This window comes from Hydractinia symbiolongicarpus, chromosome 8 (genome assembly GCF_029227915.1).
Source record: "Hydractinia symbiolongicarpus strain clone_291-10 chromosome 8, HSymV2.1, whole genome shotgun sequence".
NCBI classification, from domain to species: domain Eukaryota; kingdom Metazoa; phylum Cnidaria; class Hydrozoa; order Anthoathecata; family Hydractiniidae; genus Hydractinia; species Hydractinia symbiolongicarpus.
Genome location: NC_079882.1, coordinates 20103407 through 20120464, shown reverse-complemented (window position 1 = coordinate 20120464; position 17058 = coordinate 20103407). Strand labels below are relative to the sequence as shown.

At 34.2% G+C, this 17058-nt stretch overlaps 1 protein-coding gene across 1 annotated transcript; it reads left to right on the top strand.

Moving 5' to 3' along the window:
• Positions 1-3566: 3566 nt before the first annotated feature.
• Positions 3567-16201, top strand: LOC130654729 (ganglioside GM2 activator-like). Its single transcript, XM_057457346.1, has 5 exons — positions 3567-3778; positions 4280-4409; positions 10271-10469; positions 12499-12661; positions 15668-16201. The coding sequence occupies exons 1-5, from the start codon at positions 3692-3694 to the stop codon at positions 15752-15754; spliced, it is 666 nt and encodes a 221-aa protein (XP_057313329.1). The 5' UTR covers positions 3567-3691; the 3' UTR covers positions 15755-16201.
• Positions 16202-17058: the final 857 nt, after the last annotated feature.

Below are 17058 nucleotides of genomic sequence, written 5' to 3'. Positions count from 1 at the left end.
AAAAACGTGAAAGTTTTTTTGCGAAAGTTTCTCCAAATAAAGTAATAATAAAGTTTTTTTTGAGGGGGGGGGGGGGTTTAGGCTTAATCTATAAAGTTGGATCATAAAGACCCTTTTAGATCTTGATTGAATATATGTGCACCATATATGCTTTTAGCCTTCTTTTTGTGTCATTTCCCGTAATCTTTACTTTTGAAATTTGGTTACAATTCGTTCAAAAGACTTATCCATACATTTTTTGACTTTATATATCTTGTCCGAAAATTTTTCCGCTGAAATTAAAAGTTGTGTCCAAAAGTTTTTCCGCCAATGTTTTTCCGCCGAAGCATTCTCCGCCGAAAATTTTAGTTCTTAATGTATAACACATAAGTCATACTTGCTTTTGCTTCAAACTGAGGAGTAACGTGAAGTTAAAAAGAAGGCACCAGATAATCCAAAATCGTATTTTGAAGTCCACTTGGACTAAAAATATTTTAACCTCCGCTTAACACGACCAGTTACCGCATTTTCGACCATAAGATGGAGTACTTGACACTACGAAAAGTCAGAATTTAGCTGATAAAATGGGATTTATAAATTCGTTCAGAAGTTTCAGAAGAAGCACGTGCAAAAATTTTATTCGTTTAAAAGGATTGTACTAGGAAACAGTTTGTTTTTGACAAAACTACCAGAAATTGTTCACAAATGACGTTAACCTTTTTCAAGTTTGTTTTGACCCTCCCCCTGAGTTGGCGTCATCGAAAGAGACACTGATGTCCTTTGATATTTTTGTGATCAATCTCTATCCATGATAGTTTTTTACGCTCGCGTGCAATGTAACGAAAATCCAAAAATAGTAGCACGGAAAGATTTTTACACGCTACTGATTATTTGAGAATTGTGAAGGTCGGTCAGCCTTCGTCAACTTTAGCATTAGCCCCACTCCCCCCTAACGTTTGAAGTCATTTGTGAACAATCCCTATCTATTACGTAATATTGACTATTTATAAAATTTTGACTATTTTTTGTACAAAAAAAACTTTCCACACTTTTAGACTTCGTTTCACAACAAATTGGCTGGCTGTCTCGGAATAGCTGATATTGATTCATCGATGCTGGAATAATGCTTAAACTAAATAACACAAATCGAATCAAAAATTATGATGTAAAAAACCTACTATCATGTTGGTAAGAATGAACAATGTAACAATCATGGCGCAAATCAACTGTTCAAAAATGAATTTTGTTTTGCTAAAAACCCTTGTCCCTTTTTTGCTTTTTCATATAAAGAATATAACAAAGCGAAAGGGGTTTACATCATCAAGACGATTTTAAATGAAAGATTGTTGTAATACTCATCCTTCGGATAGCCGTGATATTCGCACAATATTCGCTGATGCTGTGAACGTCAAAAAGGCACGTCTCGCCATGGAACTTGTATCACAACAGAAGAGGTACCTCACTGCAACGTTCGTGCACTGCATTCTTCTGAAATTAAATTATTACAATGACAACTGCCACATAGTATCAATAAATCAAAAAAATTACTTTTACAACCCCCGCCAATGCAGTTACGTGGTTTAGTCTTCTCTAGGGATGAATAAAAAACACATTCTTCCTTTTTTTGTTCTCACGCCACATGTCATTCTGTAACAACCAAAAACACGACAAAACGCATCGAGCGACAACCTCGTTCCTAGGATTTTTTGTGTCTCACCAGCGCCGAGCTTATTGACAGATTTGCTGTGCGAATAAAAAAATGAGACGACAGGTCCTGGAATCAAGGTAGATTTTATTTACGAAGGATGTATATCACCACCCAAACAGAAAGCAGTATAATAGAAGTAAGGCTTGCGCGTCTAAAGAAGCCCTGTTTTCTTACACGAATATTCAGAAAAAACATAATTTTGATAAGACAAAGAGACTTTCATCAACACATGCATAATGTATTGTGCCTGTTCCGAAATTAATAATTTTTAAGTTTTCTTTTGTCAGGATAACCTACCCCGACCTTTACCCCCACGTCTCTTTTTTACATCTGACGATGAGACGATCCTGGCAATAAGCGCTGCGCCAGTGAGAGACAAAAAGCATTGTTTGTCTCGCAGTCGGATATGCAAAATGATCGAGGTATCATTTGAGTTAAAAATAAAGTTTCTTTAGAAAGAAATGGTCTTCAAAAAGTAATTTTTTAAAAAAGGAAGTCATTCTTTTAAAAAGAAAGTAATTTTCTTTAAATATCACCAGAACATGGGAGAGGTTAGGTGTCCTGTACCTTAATACAGCTTTCAGACGAATATTTTCGTGATGTAATACCAAAGAAAAAACATGTTGAATAAAATTTAAAAAATCTTTTTAAAGGGGGAAAGGTAAATCAAATATGTTTAGTAATAATAATCGAAAAAATTGTATATCGTATTAAAAAGAAGTCCAGAAGTTCTGTCTCCCACACGACACAACAGGCAATAAGTCAGCTCTGCCATCGGTTTTGTAAGAAGAGATGTTCTGCGAAGACTCTAACAATTGAGTCTCCAGCACAGTTTTGCTTCATGTTAAGCTGTGCCAGTGACAAACATTTTCGAAGCATGCCACCGGCGACTTCTGCGATATGCAACCTAATGAATTCATCTCGAAACATAAAAAGCCAGTAACATTCCAAAAGAACAACAGGTGCTATTACGCAATGCAACGTATTCAATTTCTAAAAATAATTCATTTTTAAACGCGCATGTTTTTCATTCAAATTCCGAAATTTAAGTCATTTTTTTCTTTGATTTTTAGTATAGTAAACAATTACTTTATACAAAAGACATTTCAGCTGCGGATTATTGACGTGACTAAAGTGTTTTTGGTGCGTGATTGAAAACGCTGCTCCATTGGTGCAGGAGCGTGCGAAGGTGCTGGGGCGCAATCGCGCACCTGAAAAGTTTTTGCTCATTTTGTGCATAAATCCACCATTTTTAAGCCAGTTGCGCTTTTTCTCAGAAAACTGACTTGTCACATTAGAGGATCTATTGTCCTCTGTCATTGTGGAAAAAATCAGAAATAACTGTTATTTTGACTCATTTTGCACAAATCTGTTTTTCAGCCAATAAGGTTTTTCTGAAAAAACGACTTTGTCAAATTCGACGCCCTCTTGTTCTCTATCTTTGTGCAAAAAATCAGAAAAAAACTAATGATCCAATTTTGATAAAAGCTGGTAACAGACAGACAGACACAGTAGTTCCAACAAAGGAAAGAAAAACGACTCACCACATTTATCCCATGTGAAACCAAACAAAGTTAAGTTTCCCTGTCTGGGTGACTTAACTTTGAAATTATCTTCTGTATATTAAATTTATTGATTTTCTGATTACCCTATGTATAATTTCTATGCACTTGTCTTTTTTTAAAAAAAGTAGAAAAAACAAGAAAAAACAAAAAATAGTTTTCAAAAAGTAAGTAATTTTTAAAAAAAGAAAGTAATTCTATTAAAAAGAAAGTAATTTTTTTTAAAGGAAACTGAATTAAAAAAGATTAAAACGTGCTTACGCGCGCCATTAAAAAGTAATCCTTTGTTTACTCATGTGAGTTTTCGTGTCTGCAGCATGACCCCAGTACTGTAACAATTGCGCACTGCAGTGGTGGTGAATATCGGTTGGTGAATTTTGTTTTTTGGTTTGGGGCTGGTTTAGATAAAGTTTTGGAAGTACTGAGAAGAGACTGATTTAAAATGATAATGCTAATCTTTTTTGTAACAAGCTTATTTATCAGCACATCATTTTGTTCTCCTGTTGAGACGGTGGAAGTAGATGCTCAGGTAAAGTAAACGTAGCGCGTTTTTTTAAAAGCACAAGGCCAAGTCATATAAGTTTGGCAACGTCTTCGTAATACCTAAAACACTCTTATACTACAGTTGCGTTTTTTACTAAGCAATAGTTTAACTCCGTAACTCTCACTTTGAATAACTCCACTTCAATAATTTCCCTGATGAAGCCTCAAAATAATACACAAAAGCCAGCAATAAAATTGAAAATTAGGTAAACTTGTGCACTCTGTTAGTTTTAGAATATCTGAGAAAAGGAGAAAGGGGCACTTTACTGTGATATAGCTAAGACACGAAGGTGCCAATAAGCTGCATACACCGTAAAAAGTGCAGCCGTTTGCTGCTTATCAGCACCCTCCTGGCTAAGACCATATTCCAATTAAGGTAGCCATTATCAATGCTAAAATAAAAGGCAAACACCAATCAATTATAGCCAGAAATCGAAATTGAAATTTAATTAGCCTTACACTATATAGAGTTTGTTTTTTCTCATAGGAGAGTATTCGTGAAAATGAGGATTTTGTCAGACTTCTTTACCACCAAAGATATACAGAAGATAATTTCAAAGTTAAGTCACCCAGACAGGGAAACTTAACTTTGTTTGGTTTCACATGGGATAATTGTGGTGAGTCGTTTTTCTTTCCTTTTCTGGAACTACTGTGCCTGTCTGTCTGTTACCAGCTTTTATCAAAATTGGATCATTAGTTTTTTCTGATTTTTTTGCACAAAGATAGAGAAGAGGGTGCCGATAAGCCACAAACGCCCGCATATATTAGGATTTCGAATAAAATTGGCGGTTGTCCCCCGAAACCGCCTGCACTTTCCCTAGCTCGCCCAGAACATTCTCGAAATGCAATTCCTTGTAACAAACCATGCGGACGATAGTTGGGAAGAATGCCCGTTAAAAGAAAGGAGTTAATAAAGTTTATATATAAGTTATTTTTAAAGTAAACTTTATCAAAAACCATCAAAAAACAGTTTTTTTAAGAACTTTGCTACCACATGGTAAGTTTATTTTAATTTTAATAGTTTTTTTTAATCATATTAGTGTCTGTTTTTGTTTTTTTTGTTCTTCGGCCATTGTTCGGGCCTATGCGGGGTTTTTCGGGCGAATACTTGAATTTTTTCCAAAACGCCGAACTTGCCCAAAAACGCCCACACTTTTTACGGCGTATGCAGCTTATCGGCACCCTCGTAGATAGAGAACAAGAGGGCGTCGAATTTGACAAAGTCGTTTTTTCAGAAAAACCTTTTTGGCTGAAAAACAGATTTGTGCAAAACGAGTCAAAATAACAGTTATTTCTGATTTTTTCCACAATGACAGAGGACATTAGATCCTCTAATGTGACAAGTCAGTTTTCTGAGAAAAAGCGTAACTGGCTTAAAAATGGTGGATTTATGCACAAAACGAGCAAAAACGATTGCGCCCCAGCACCTTCGCATGCTCCTGCATCAATGGAGCAGCGTTTTCAATCACGCACCAAAAAACACTTTAGTCACTTCAATAATCCGCAGCTGAAATGTCTTTTGCATAAAGTAATTATATACTATACTAATAATCAAAGAAAAAAATGACTTAAAGTTCGGAATTTGAATGACAAACATGCGAATTTAAAAAGAATTATTTTTAAAAATTGAATACGTTGCATTGCATAATAGCACCTGTTGTTCTTTTGGAATGTTACTGGCTTTTTATGTTTCGAGATAAATTCATTAGGTTAGGGCATCATTAGGTTGTATATCGCAGAAGTCGCTGGTGGCATGCTTCGGAAATGCTTGTCACACACAGCTTAACATGAAGCAAAACTGTACAGGAGACTCAATTGTTAGAGTTTACAAAAAAGCATGCGGCCTCTCGCTTCGATTGTTTATATAAATGGTGAATGATAGGCACTAAAGCGAGGCTGAGATAATATGTCGTGTGTGACGTATTTACCTGGAGCGCGCCGAACTGACCATAAATAAAACGTGGGCCAGGCTGATATTTTATTATATGTTTAAAAATTTTGGTAATTTTACCCCCTGAATTGTGAAAGACAGCTTTTTATGAATTATTCATATGGAATTATAAAATCGTGAACCATTTATATTGGTCGATCACAACGTGTAGCGGAAACGGTGAAGAGTTGGCAGAGCGATTTACTTCAGCAATTCACCCTTCAGTCAACAGGCATGTGTTCGCACACAATAAATATTACAAAAAATGCGACCACCCTACATTATCAGAAGAAGAAGCACTTCGCAAAGAGTGGCTTGTAATGGGTTCGGCTGCGCACGAGAAATTGGTAAAAATTGTTACCCAACCAATGTTGGTAAAGGATCTACAGCAACTGACGGAGCAAATCCACACCACCCTACTGGAGGTTTTTCATGCGCTGAAGATCCGTTACCTACCCAAAGCCACCTACTTGAGAATGGAGAAGATGATTGCTGAGACTCAACTAGCAATATTAGACCATAACAACAACGTTGATCGGGCTCAGGTAAGAATATTTAGGATTTTCAAGAAATAAACCATGTCAGTATTTTTTTATATTTTTTTTTTCCTAACTAATGACTTTATTTATAACTTTATTATAGAAGTGTACAACGGATGAGGAAGGCGAAAAAATCCCGTTATTTCATGTCGCATATTCCAAGCCCAATAAACAGTTTGTTGCGAAAGTTGTACGAGAGGAAAAAAACTATGAATACTTGACCTACATCGTTCGCAAAATTTTAAAAAGAACTCAGTTAAAGAGAAAAGCGACGAGTGGATCTCGTTTAAAACGCCAATGTTCTTTACAGATAGCGCCTGAAGAACGACCTCCAAAAGAAGGGATCGTGGAAAAGAGTCAACAATTTAAAAGAATTAAGTTGTAGATTTTGTACTTTTTTTAAATTAGGCTTCCGTTCAATAATTTCCCCCCTCCCATGAAATATTAAGCTCTGGAATTTCTACCCCGTCTTTGTAACCAACATAAACGCCATCAGCACTAGGGAACTCCTCACGAATCTTGGATATCACACATGCTGGTATAACTCGTCGCACCCCCTACCCAAACGATTGTGCACGAACCAGCAAAACTGTCGATAAGCGGCATAGCGGTACGATCTAAACAAAGTTGTAAATAGTTTATTGTACAGTGCAAAAAAATGAGTAAGTATAAACAACTTCAAACCCAGGGTCTTTTTATTGCTTACTTGTTTGATACTTCGTCACGTTTCGCCAATCCTCTGCTCTCTCTGTCATGGAGTGCCACCAAAGATGTCCACAGCGTATTCTTCAATAAAACCACCGCTTGGAAATCTTCGTGTTCCGTAATACATTTTTTATCTGAAAAATATTACAATATTACTCAATCACACTCGCATCTAAGAAATTCTTATGAAGGAGTAGAAAATTTTATACCATGTAATTGAAAGTATTTAATCAGGCACCATAGACCTGCTTCAACATTTAGGCAAGTAGAAGCAACAAGGTCTCTGGCAATGTTATGTTCGTCTACGTCTTGAAAAGTCAGAACTAGCTCATCATTCCCTACTCTTTCCGGCTCGAATTGAAATCCTAGAACCTGCGAATTATTTTCATTCATTGCTATCTTCATGAAGAACATTTTTAAGCAAAGGAAAAAAATTATAAATAAACATTTAGTCGTTCGATGCGCAAGTCAGGGGGTTCGCCTAATAAGAAGCCAGGTAGCTACGTCACAAGCAAAAATGTGCTGAATAATGAATTTACCCAGTCCTTTTGCCGCGTTTGAAAGTTCGTGAAGATGGTAGGCGATTGAGACAAGATCATTACAAACAAACGATGGTGCTAAGTATTGGATAAATCTTTGTTGTTTAAGAGTGCAATCTTCGTTATTTTTGATACTTAATAAAACAAAAGAAAAGATATTGTTTTTTAATCGGACAGTACCTTTAAGGTATATAGGACACCTAACCTCTCCCATGTTCTGGTGATATTTAACTTGCATGGGTGCCCACTCTTCTCGCTGTATTCTCTGTGAAGATGATGGTCGGACTGACTTGTAGCATGGTTTCAAATGGTCTTTCGTCTTTCATTCGAGTCTTAGTGTAATGCACCAGCCGAGCATAAGAGTGTCAGCATGAAGGCAAGGGGCTGACTTTAATGTTCTCTATACCTTACATTCTTTATAATAAAACCGACCGTTTTCGATCGTGGCATTCATTTAAATTTCCAATTATGTCAGCAATTTTTTTGCCGACGCAACTACGGTGTCTTCATATTTTACATCAGCAATTACATCGGCAGTGCCGAATGCCAATGCTATTTCTAAGGGCTGTAATTGATACAAAGTTTTGATACGAATTATGTACGGATATTTTGAGACGGTCCTTTAATAAAGATGCAAATACATTCAATTACTCAGTAGGCCTACCAGACGACCACACTTTTCATATGTATAACACACGCACCTCAAGTAATGAAAACTGAATAATCACTCCTCAATTAAGGCAAGACGCATGAAATTCATCACGCACCTACGACAATTGAGGCAAGTATCACTCAGCTGCTAAAATTCATATGACCAGGACTGAATTGGTCCTAAAATATGGCTTTTGTGACATTTCTCAGCATAAAATCATTAGTTTATTCTGATTTTTGCACGAAGACATAAAACAATTGACCCTCAAATGTGACGAAGTCAGTTTTTTGAGAATTTTTTTCAACCTAATAATGGCCCAATCAGTCAAAACTGTTCAAAAAATGAAATAAAAAAAATATATTTTTGTTAATTTAGTGTTTTAACATGTGTGCCAGAATTTCTTTTTAGTAAGGAAAGCAAGTCTTAAATTTAACACATTTTATTGTGACAGTATTTGTGAATTATATATAAACTAGTCGTTAGCCCATGGAAAAATACACGGGTTCGTCTGTCCTTTTTATACCGCATTGCGTCCTTCATGCTACTCAGGAGCTACTATTTTGCGTGACAGACCGACAGACGTATACAGGTATTTTAAAGGCGTGTAATCACCCTGTAGGCAACTTTTTTTAGAGGTACCTATTTTATTGTAAAAATTGAAAGATATACATAAGAAAACATTATCCTGAAAATTTTATTGAAAACCGACAACCAGAACATGTTCAAATGTTTCATAGAAATAACAAACTTACCCCAATTTCTCTTCGCCTACAGAACCGCCATTGCATTTCATTGCACGAATCATGCGATAATAAACGCATGGTTGCTGGGTTCATGCCATTACAAAAAAAATAATAAATGAGAGGGAGAGTATCCATAGCTGTGTTTCCATCGTAATGCTTTTATAAATGTATCCATAAAGTTCCGAACATGATAAATCAGATAAATCAATCAAAGTTTCTGCGTTATTCTTTATTATTTAAACGTTTAAACTTACTGAAATCAGACTTCTTTGCAACACTGAACACTCTTGTTGTTTCTGAAGACAGCTTCGCCTCGCTAGCTGTCTTACTTTTTGATTATTTTCCTTTGTTTAAACAGTTAGTCGTTTCCTTATGGAGGCAGTATCAGGTCTAGGCAATTAGAATATCTAAATTTTTAGAATTACCCCTTTCATGCTCTAAATTTAGTTATCTCCATAGTGCTTCAACTATCTTCAAATATCACAATGAGCATTCTCCCCCGTTGGGTATTTTGGCTTATAATATGCAGTAATCCCAGTCATGCTAATAAAAAAAGAAAGAGCATTATAAGCAATAATTATCATAATAACCAAGAGGCAATGCTGTGATTTCTTCTTTCTGTTTTGTTTTGTCCAAAAACAATGACGAATAGAATAGAAGAAAATTAAATCTAAGTGGAGAATGTGATGCAGATGTTTTTACACAGGGCCACTTTTTTAAACAGAACTAAAATTTCTTTCCACTTTTTGATGCCATGTTTTGCAAAGATAAAACAAGCCAAAAAGAACAGCATGGTGAACGGAGCCTACCATATTGGCGATTTTATTGAATTCCATCTCAGAGCTCATTTAAAGTTAAGGCCGTTTGTTTACCTACTGTTTTACACGAACATCTTGCAACGGCCCGCTTATTAGACAAGAATAAGAGATCAACAAGATCGTTAAATATGGCGGCTGAAAAAAAACAAAAAATTCAAGATACTAAAGTACCATTATTTTTATTTCTAGTACGTTTTACATCCTCGAATTTTCAGGAAAGTCATAACTCCGTCTGAACTTTGAAATAAATAAATAAAATGTATATGTTAATTTTTTTCAATACGGGTGATTACGCACCTTTAATATAGATGCATATAATAATATTAATTTAGTTTTAGATTTATAAATAGCTTATATATACATATATAACTAAATAAAAGTTTGTTGTGTTTTATTTTATAATCTTGTTTTTGTTGTTGTTGTTGTTGTATCTTTTGATGTTTCTGGTGCTGATTACTATGGCTGCAGACTGATCATGTGACTAAAAATCCAGTTACCAATAAAATGTGCCAATAAATAAAGATTTATCTTATCTTAACTTGTTCATTGCAGGTGGCAAAACTGACGATGTTCAAGTGAAAACACTTTCTGTGAAGCCTGATCCTATTGTTGTGCCAGGCACTGTAAGTGTTGATCTTGATGCTGTTATTGCGGAAACCATCCAAACTGCAACTTCCCTAATTTTGGTTGTAAAGAAAAAGTTGTTTGGTTCATACATTGAAGTACCCTGTGTTGATAACTTTGGATCATGGTAAATAAAATGTTATACTTTTGCCTCTCCTTACCTTCTCTTATTCTTGATTTCTTGGGGAAAATATGAAAATGAAAATAGTTTTTTTTATGACATCATCTTTGCAAAATAGATTTAAAGTTTGCATTAAAAGTCCCCAAATTTTCCCAAATTTGGCTTTCATAAAAACAGTGGCAGACTTGTTTTACCCTTACTTTGTGGGCTCCTTTAGCGAAGATTATTGTTTATTCATGACAATTGCTACACATAGTCATAGCAGCTTTTCTTAATTACAATATCTAAAAGTGACTAATCCAATTAATACATTCTCATAGATCTGCTGGCAGCATTTTTTTCTTGATTTTTGCACGTTTTAAAACAGTTTTATGCACTGAAATTAGTTTTTACAAAAATATGAGACACCTAAGTGGCTCTGAGCTGCTTAATTGACAATTACTGTTTGGATAACTATGTTTTTATTCAAATCAAAACAGGAAGGTTGTAGTCTTATGGTCCAACCAAAAAATACATCCCTGTAGCACAGCGCAGTTTGCATATACTAACCGCTTCACTCAGTTTGCGACACTGCCTCTCCAAGCTAATACTAGGGAGTTTTAGATTTGTTTGTGTGCTGTACATGAGGTCGTCCTATATGGGATTTTTATTAAGGGTGCTTTTTAATTTAACTGTTTACATGAACCCAGTTTCTAGTTTTAGTCATTTTTTTTTTAAATAAATCGCTGTGTGTAAACTATATCCAAATCTTGTCAGAAATCAAAGATGTAGTGCTTTACTTCCACAGTTGTTACAAAGGTGTTATAGTTTTTCCCTTGTTTTATTTCCCATTGTTTGAAGAAATTAATGGATTAGATGGCATACAAAAAGACTGCACGTAATTTTACCCCAAAGTGCAGTTACTCTAAATTATAGTTTTGGTTGTTCATATTTCCGATTGCACTGTGAATCAATCAAATATTTTCATTTTTTATGAAATTGAGAAATGTATTTAAAATGAATTAATTTGTTAAGAGATTTTTATCAGAATATTATTTTTTAAAAATGCTCATTTAATGTTGCAGTCAGTTCTTTATCTATTGTTTTTTCCAATCTAATTACACTATGATATGTTATATATCTGAGTGCAAATAAAATAGTGCTTTGAGTGTTTTTGTCGTTAGCAATTTTACGTAGAAAAGTCAGGGTAATTTTCATTTTCGCCGTGGAAAAATCATGGAAAAAAAATTGACTGGCCACCTAGATACTTTAAACTAGCATATATTTCCTGTTAAAACTTACCCTACCAGTGCAGTTTCGAAGCATCTTAGTCATCTTAGTCTCAAATTTTATAATATTTCCGGAATTTATATATTTAAAACTTTCAAAATTTTTATAAGGATGATTTTATAAGAACAACAAGGCTAAGTTGTGGGGAAAATAAGAACAAAATTAGAACAATGATGATGTTGAGATTTTACTGATATCCTTTTTCCCAGAGAAAACATGGAGAAATACCACGATCTGGAAATATAAAAAAGTTAAACACCAACATTTTCTGGGTTTGTACAAATAAACTGTAGTGAATGGCTGCTGTATTCCGAATAAACTTCATAAGTTTCACAATTTCAAATCTTACACAACTTGTACAATTTGTTATGTGGGTGATTATAAAATGTAGATTCAGAAAAAAATTATTTGCAGATTTAGATTTTGTTAAGACACTGTGTAGCATTCAAACAATTTTTTTGTAAAAGTTTGGATGACTAATTTGAGAACTTTTTGCTCTTTCATGCTATAACTAATCGGGTTTTTTTTAATCAGCTCATTATTTTGCAGTTGAAAAGTCACAAAAAAACGTCCAAGAGAAAGAATTTGGTCGTATTTTCCTGTTTTTAAGCATACTCAAATATAAGGGGCAAAAACATTTTAGCTCTAAATCCTGTTTCCTTATCTTCCACCCAGTTCCTTAACACGTACGCATCTTTCTGCGTAGACAACCCATAATGCATCACGTGGGTTAGTTATGACGTCATCATTATCTTATTTTTTATAGCACGTACCAAAACCCGTGTGAACTTGCCAAGAAGATCGCGTGCCCACCCCAATTGAAAGCTTTGGGATGGTCATGTCGTTGCCCAGTTCCTGCTAAAGAATATAAAGTGCCGAATTTGAGTTTCAAAATTCCAAAGCTTCCTCTTCCGCCATCGTTAGAAAGTGTAGGTTGAATTTTTTAATAAATTCTCTTTTATTTTTGCTTTATTTTACAGTGATAAAATTAGCATTACCTACTAATACACCATCGTAACCAATTCAGTCAAAAGTGAATGAAACAATGGCTGTGTATGCGGTTTTTACCCTCAGGAGCTACATTCAGGCTTGCCTCATCTGAAAACTATTTAAAAACATTTGTTATGAGCAACATATGTTTCCGTACACGTGCCGCACTTAGGAATCCAAAAATTTCTGTAGACAACACTAATCACGTATGCATCTTAAACGAAAACATTCGCTGCTAAATCTACGATTCTTTGCGCATGTTTTGTGATAATAATATAATCTCTTTCATCACCCTATTTACAAGAGTACTAAGGTATATATAAACTTATAAATAAAACACACCAACAAATAAAACGTTTCAGGGTTTTTTTGGTATATACATGCTCTATATATACAAAAAAAGAAAAGCAGAGAAAAGCGAAAAAACAAAAGAAAAACAAAAGAGCAATAAAGAAAACTGAGAGTGACACAACTTCTATTTCTATTTATTAAGTATCTTAAATTAATCTGTTTTTGCGTCATCGATTTTCTTGACAATTTGGAGAAAAAAGTAATGACGCGAAAATTGTCGAACATTAACGATAACGATTTTGGTTGTGCAAATTAAATTATTTAAAAGGTTTTTCAGCTTGTTTGTGTCATGTCAACAATTACGTGTGTTACGAAAATTGTTTGCCTTGAATGCGTTGGGGGAAGAAATCGTTGCGGAGCTTAGTTTTGCAGAATATAATTTCGCGATGTTAAAACCCATTATTCAAAATATGTTTCGTATAAATTAGGTGAAAGTTGATCCATCGCGAAAATTTGTTGCACAATTTTTTTAAAAAAACTATGGAATAGCAAAAATGTTTAAATCTTTGCACATTTTGACAAAGTGGATGTTTTTTTAGGATGTATTTGACTTAGCATTAAATCTTGATATCATGTATGTCGTGATATACTTTCTTGTTATCGTTTTCCATTGAAAATATTCAAAGTACGGAAATTTTTTTAAAAAAAGCGTTCCGATCAAAAACACCAGAACTTCCAATCGCAAATATAACTATGATGCTATCAAATCTGTTTTTAATTCGAAACCTTTTTCTTTCAACCGCTTTTCACATCTCTAGCCATTAAAATGCAACTTTCGGACTATGCAATTTGGCAATAATTGTAACAAGACGTATGATATACGCAAACAACCTCGCGGATAAAGTTCAAAAAGCTGTCTATCTAAACGTGATTTTTGTTACAAAGTTAGACACGACATATTTTGCTATTCAGATAGGCGATATTTATTACGCACTACGCAGTTATTTTTCAAAATTAATTTGTGAGATCTTTTTGAACGAAAAATTTCTCGAAAATTCGATTTTCGATGAGTCCGTCTTGGGTAAACTGACTAACAGGAAAAAGAAAGACTCCAAACCCCACCTAAAAGTTGCTAAATTCAGTAATCCAGCATCTTATCTTTTAAAAAAAAAAAAAAAAAATAGTTACCAAGATGAGATTCGAACACATGACGACTCCCGTGTCGGTGCTCAGAGAGGCAAAAATTTCCATTCTTGTAGGACACATTTGCGTTTTAATACAAGCTCACGAGCTTGTAATAATAAGGGACTCTGTTTGCAACAGCAATTGAGCAAAACAACAAAAAGTGATATAATAAAAACTGCTTCTTATCGACATCAATTGACAGGAACTAACAACAAACGCGAAACATGTGGTGACATCATATTTTCCACTAATTCTACGTAGTCTGGTTTTTAACTATTCCGAGGGTTCTTTTTCAAATTGTTTACAGTAAAAAGCCTTCGTGAGTTTTGTGATGTTTGATACTTTGCACAATGCTGTATTTTCTTGAAAAAGTCAGTAATCAAAATTCTTTGTTTTCCGACTGCCATGTAAAAAATATTTCCACTTTCAACTGTCTTGGTTTTTCCCTGAAAATAAAGTGATTTTTTCTTAAATAATGAACTGATTTTTTTTCTTGAAAATACAGAGTTTTTTTTGATGTGTTCGAACTTGTAGGGTTTTTCATTGGTGAAATTATTTACTAACATTTGTGAGAAAATCTTTAGCGAGAGAAACTTTCACGATTTTTGGCCTTTTTCGCAAAACGTTGTCTTAACTATTAACAAATTAACTATTTGCGAACGTTTGTTAAGTATAACCTTCTGTCGATTTGCGACAGTTTATCCACTAAAAGGTTTTAAAAGAGATTTTCGTCTTACGTTGTTTAACTATCGAATTGCCAAACTGCAGGAAAACATTTTTTCTCAGCGATCAAGACAGAAACTTATAAGTCACGAATCGTGAAAGTTTATGTTGCGAAAACTTTCCAACTTAAAATATCGCCAATTTTTTTCTCGTGAAACTTTTTTATTTGTGGATTTGTGTAGATCTATATAAAAAAAAACTTTTGGATTCGCTAAAGTTTCTTTCGCAAAATTGTTACTCAGATTAAAGTATAAAATGACTTCTTATGAAAAAAATTATTGCGATTCTTCACGGCCGATTACTCAACGTTGCCGCTATCTCGACTTCCAGGTAAAATAGTGGACGCATCAAACAATAGTGTTGGAAAAAATACCGCTTTAAAATTGGTCAGTTTAAACTAACGAAGTTAACGGCGTTAACTAACGTCTGTATTAAATGTCAAATTCTTTTGAAATGTTAATACCTACGTTGTAAATGGCAGAACACATTAACGTTGTTAACAAGCCTAACTGGCCATTCACACTACTTGTATTGTTAATGAATTAAACGCTGTCAGACCCTAACGCTGTTAACCCCTTAGTGTGAACAAGGCTTTATAGGATGATTTAAAATTAAACCTGCTATGTTTGTCCTCTTTGTATGGAAACCCACCAAGCATCGGATCAAAAACCTTTCAGCTTTACAAGCTGAAGCGAGGATGTGCGGAACTTCTGGATGTCTTTCTAACTCGTTTTTTTTCTATTTAGGGTGACTATCAAGTCAAAGCAACTCTGATGAACGGTGCGACACGCCTAATGTGCTACCAAGTAACTGCTTCACTCAAAGCTGATTAAAAAGTTTGTCAAGTTAATGTTTTCGTAGGATAAAATAAGATAATGTAACGATTTGATATAAATTTTGATATAAACTTTTTGTGTGTAAATTTTGATACGTTTTTTTATTAGTTGATTTTGTGGGTTGTAATAATTGTTTTCATTTGCATTTAAATGTTTATTAATTTTTTTATTTACTTTTTTGATTTCAACAGGGATAATCTTAAGATTGCTCCTCCCGTAATTCGTACGTCTAAGGCTATCTGAGATTATCAACGAAATCAAAGAGAATTCGTTGTAATATTTTGTATTTGCTCAGCTCTCGAAATAATGAATGTCTGTTGTTAACATGACCCTCCTCCTCCATATTTATCGCCGTCATTATATAATAATGTTGTTTACAATTACGTTTTTGCCAATTGATTTGGTGATTAAGAATTTATTTTTTAAATAAACATATTTTTGTTGCATTGGTTGTATTAATAAAATGTCAAGTGCATAACAACAGCTTTTTTCTTGCTTTGTTAGCAAGAAGAAGATCGTAAAAGTATTAGTAATTTGTAAAAGTATTAGTATTAAAAGTATTAGTCTTTGGTCAAATAGCCCTCAATAAATCACCTTTTAGCTGCCAGGTTACTTGACAGTGTAAATAAGTCTGTGGTGTATCAAGTGGTTGATGATGACACATGTTAAATGTCAAGATTACATCGTCCTTGTCACGTACGCGACACCAGTTAGTTTGTATAACAAAATTATGGTTGCCATTTAAATTCTCGTTAAGGACATAAAAAAATGATGCAGTAATATGATGTTACAAGGTTAATTTTACATGATCTAAAAATAAGTTTCATTTCCATGAATTTTTATTAGAAAAGGGGGAGAATATGGATGAGTGTCTTGGCTTGACAAACCACTTGCAACTGATGACCTTTTTATAACTTTAGTTAAAATGAGTTTTGAAGTTCGACAACTCAACGGCTTGATAGGGTATGTAAGTTATTATTTCAAGAGAGCAGCGAAAATTTTACTGAAGGCTCAACAACAGCGAAAAGTATACGCGTTTTTTTTATCGAGAGTGAAAAAAATTCGTAGTACTTAGGTTTGCTTTTTGTCATAATTTTTGTTTTATATATAATTTTCCAGCAGTTTCCTTCATTGCAACGATGCGGCTATTTTTTGTTCCATAGATGGGTTAACACAAAAGAAAATTATGCCCTAAACTTCATCCCCACCGAGTGTAAGCCCCACTCTCACCCCTTTTGTATAAATCCCTTATTTCATTAATAACGTTTTCATGTATATAAGCAATGTAAAATCAAGTGTAT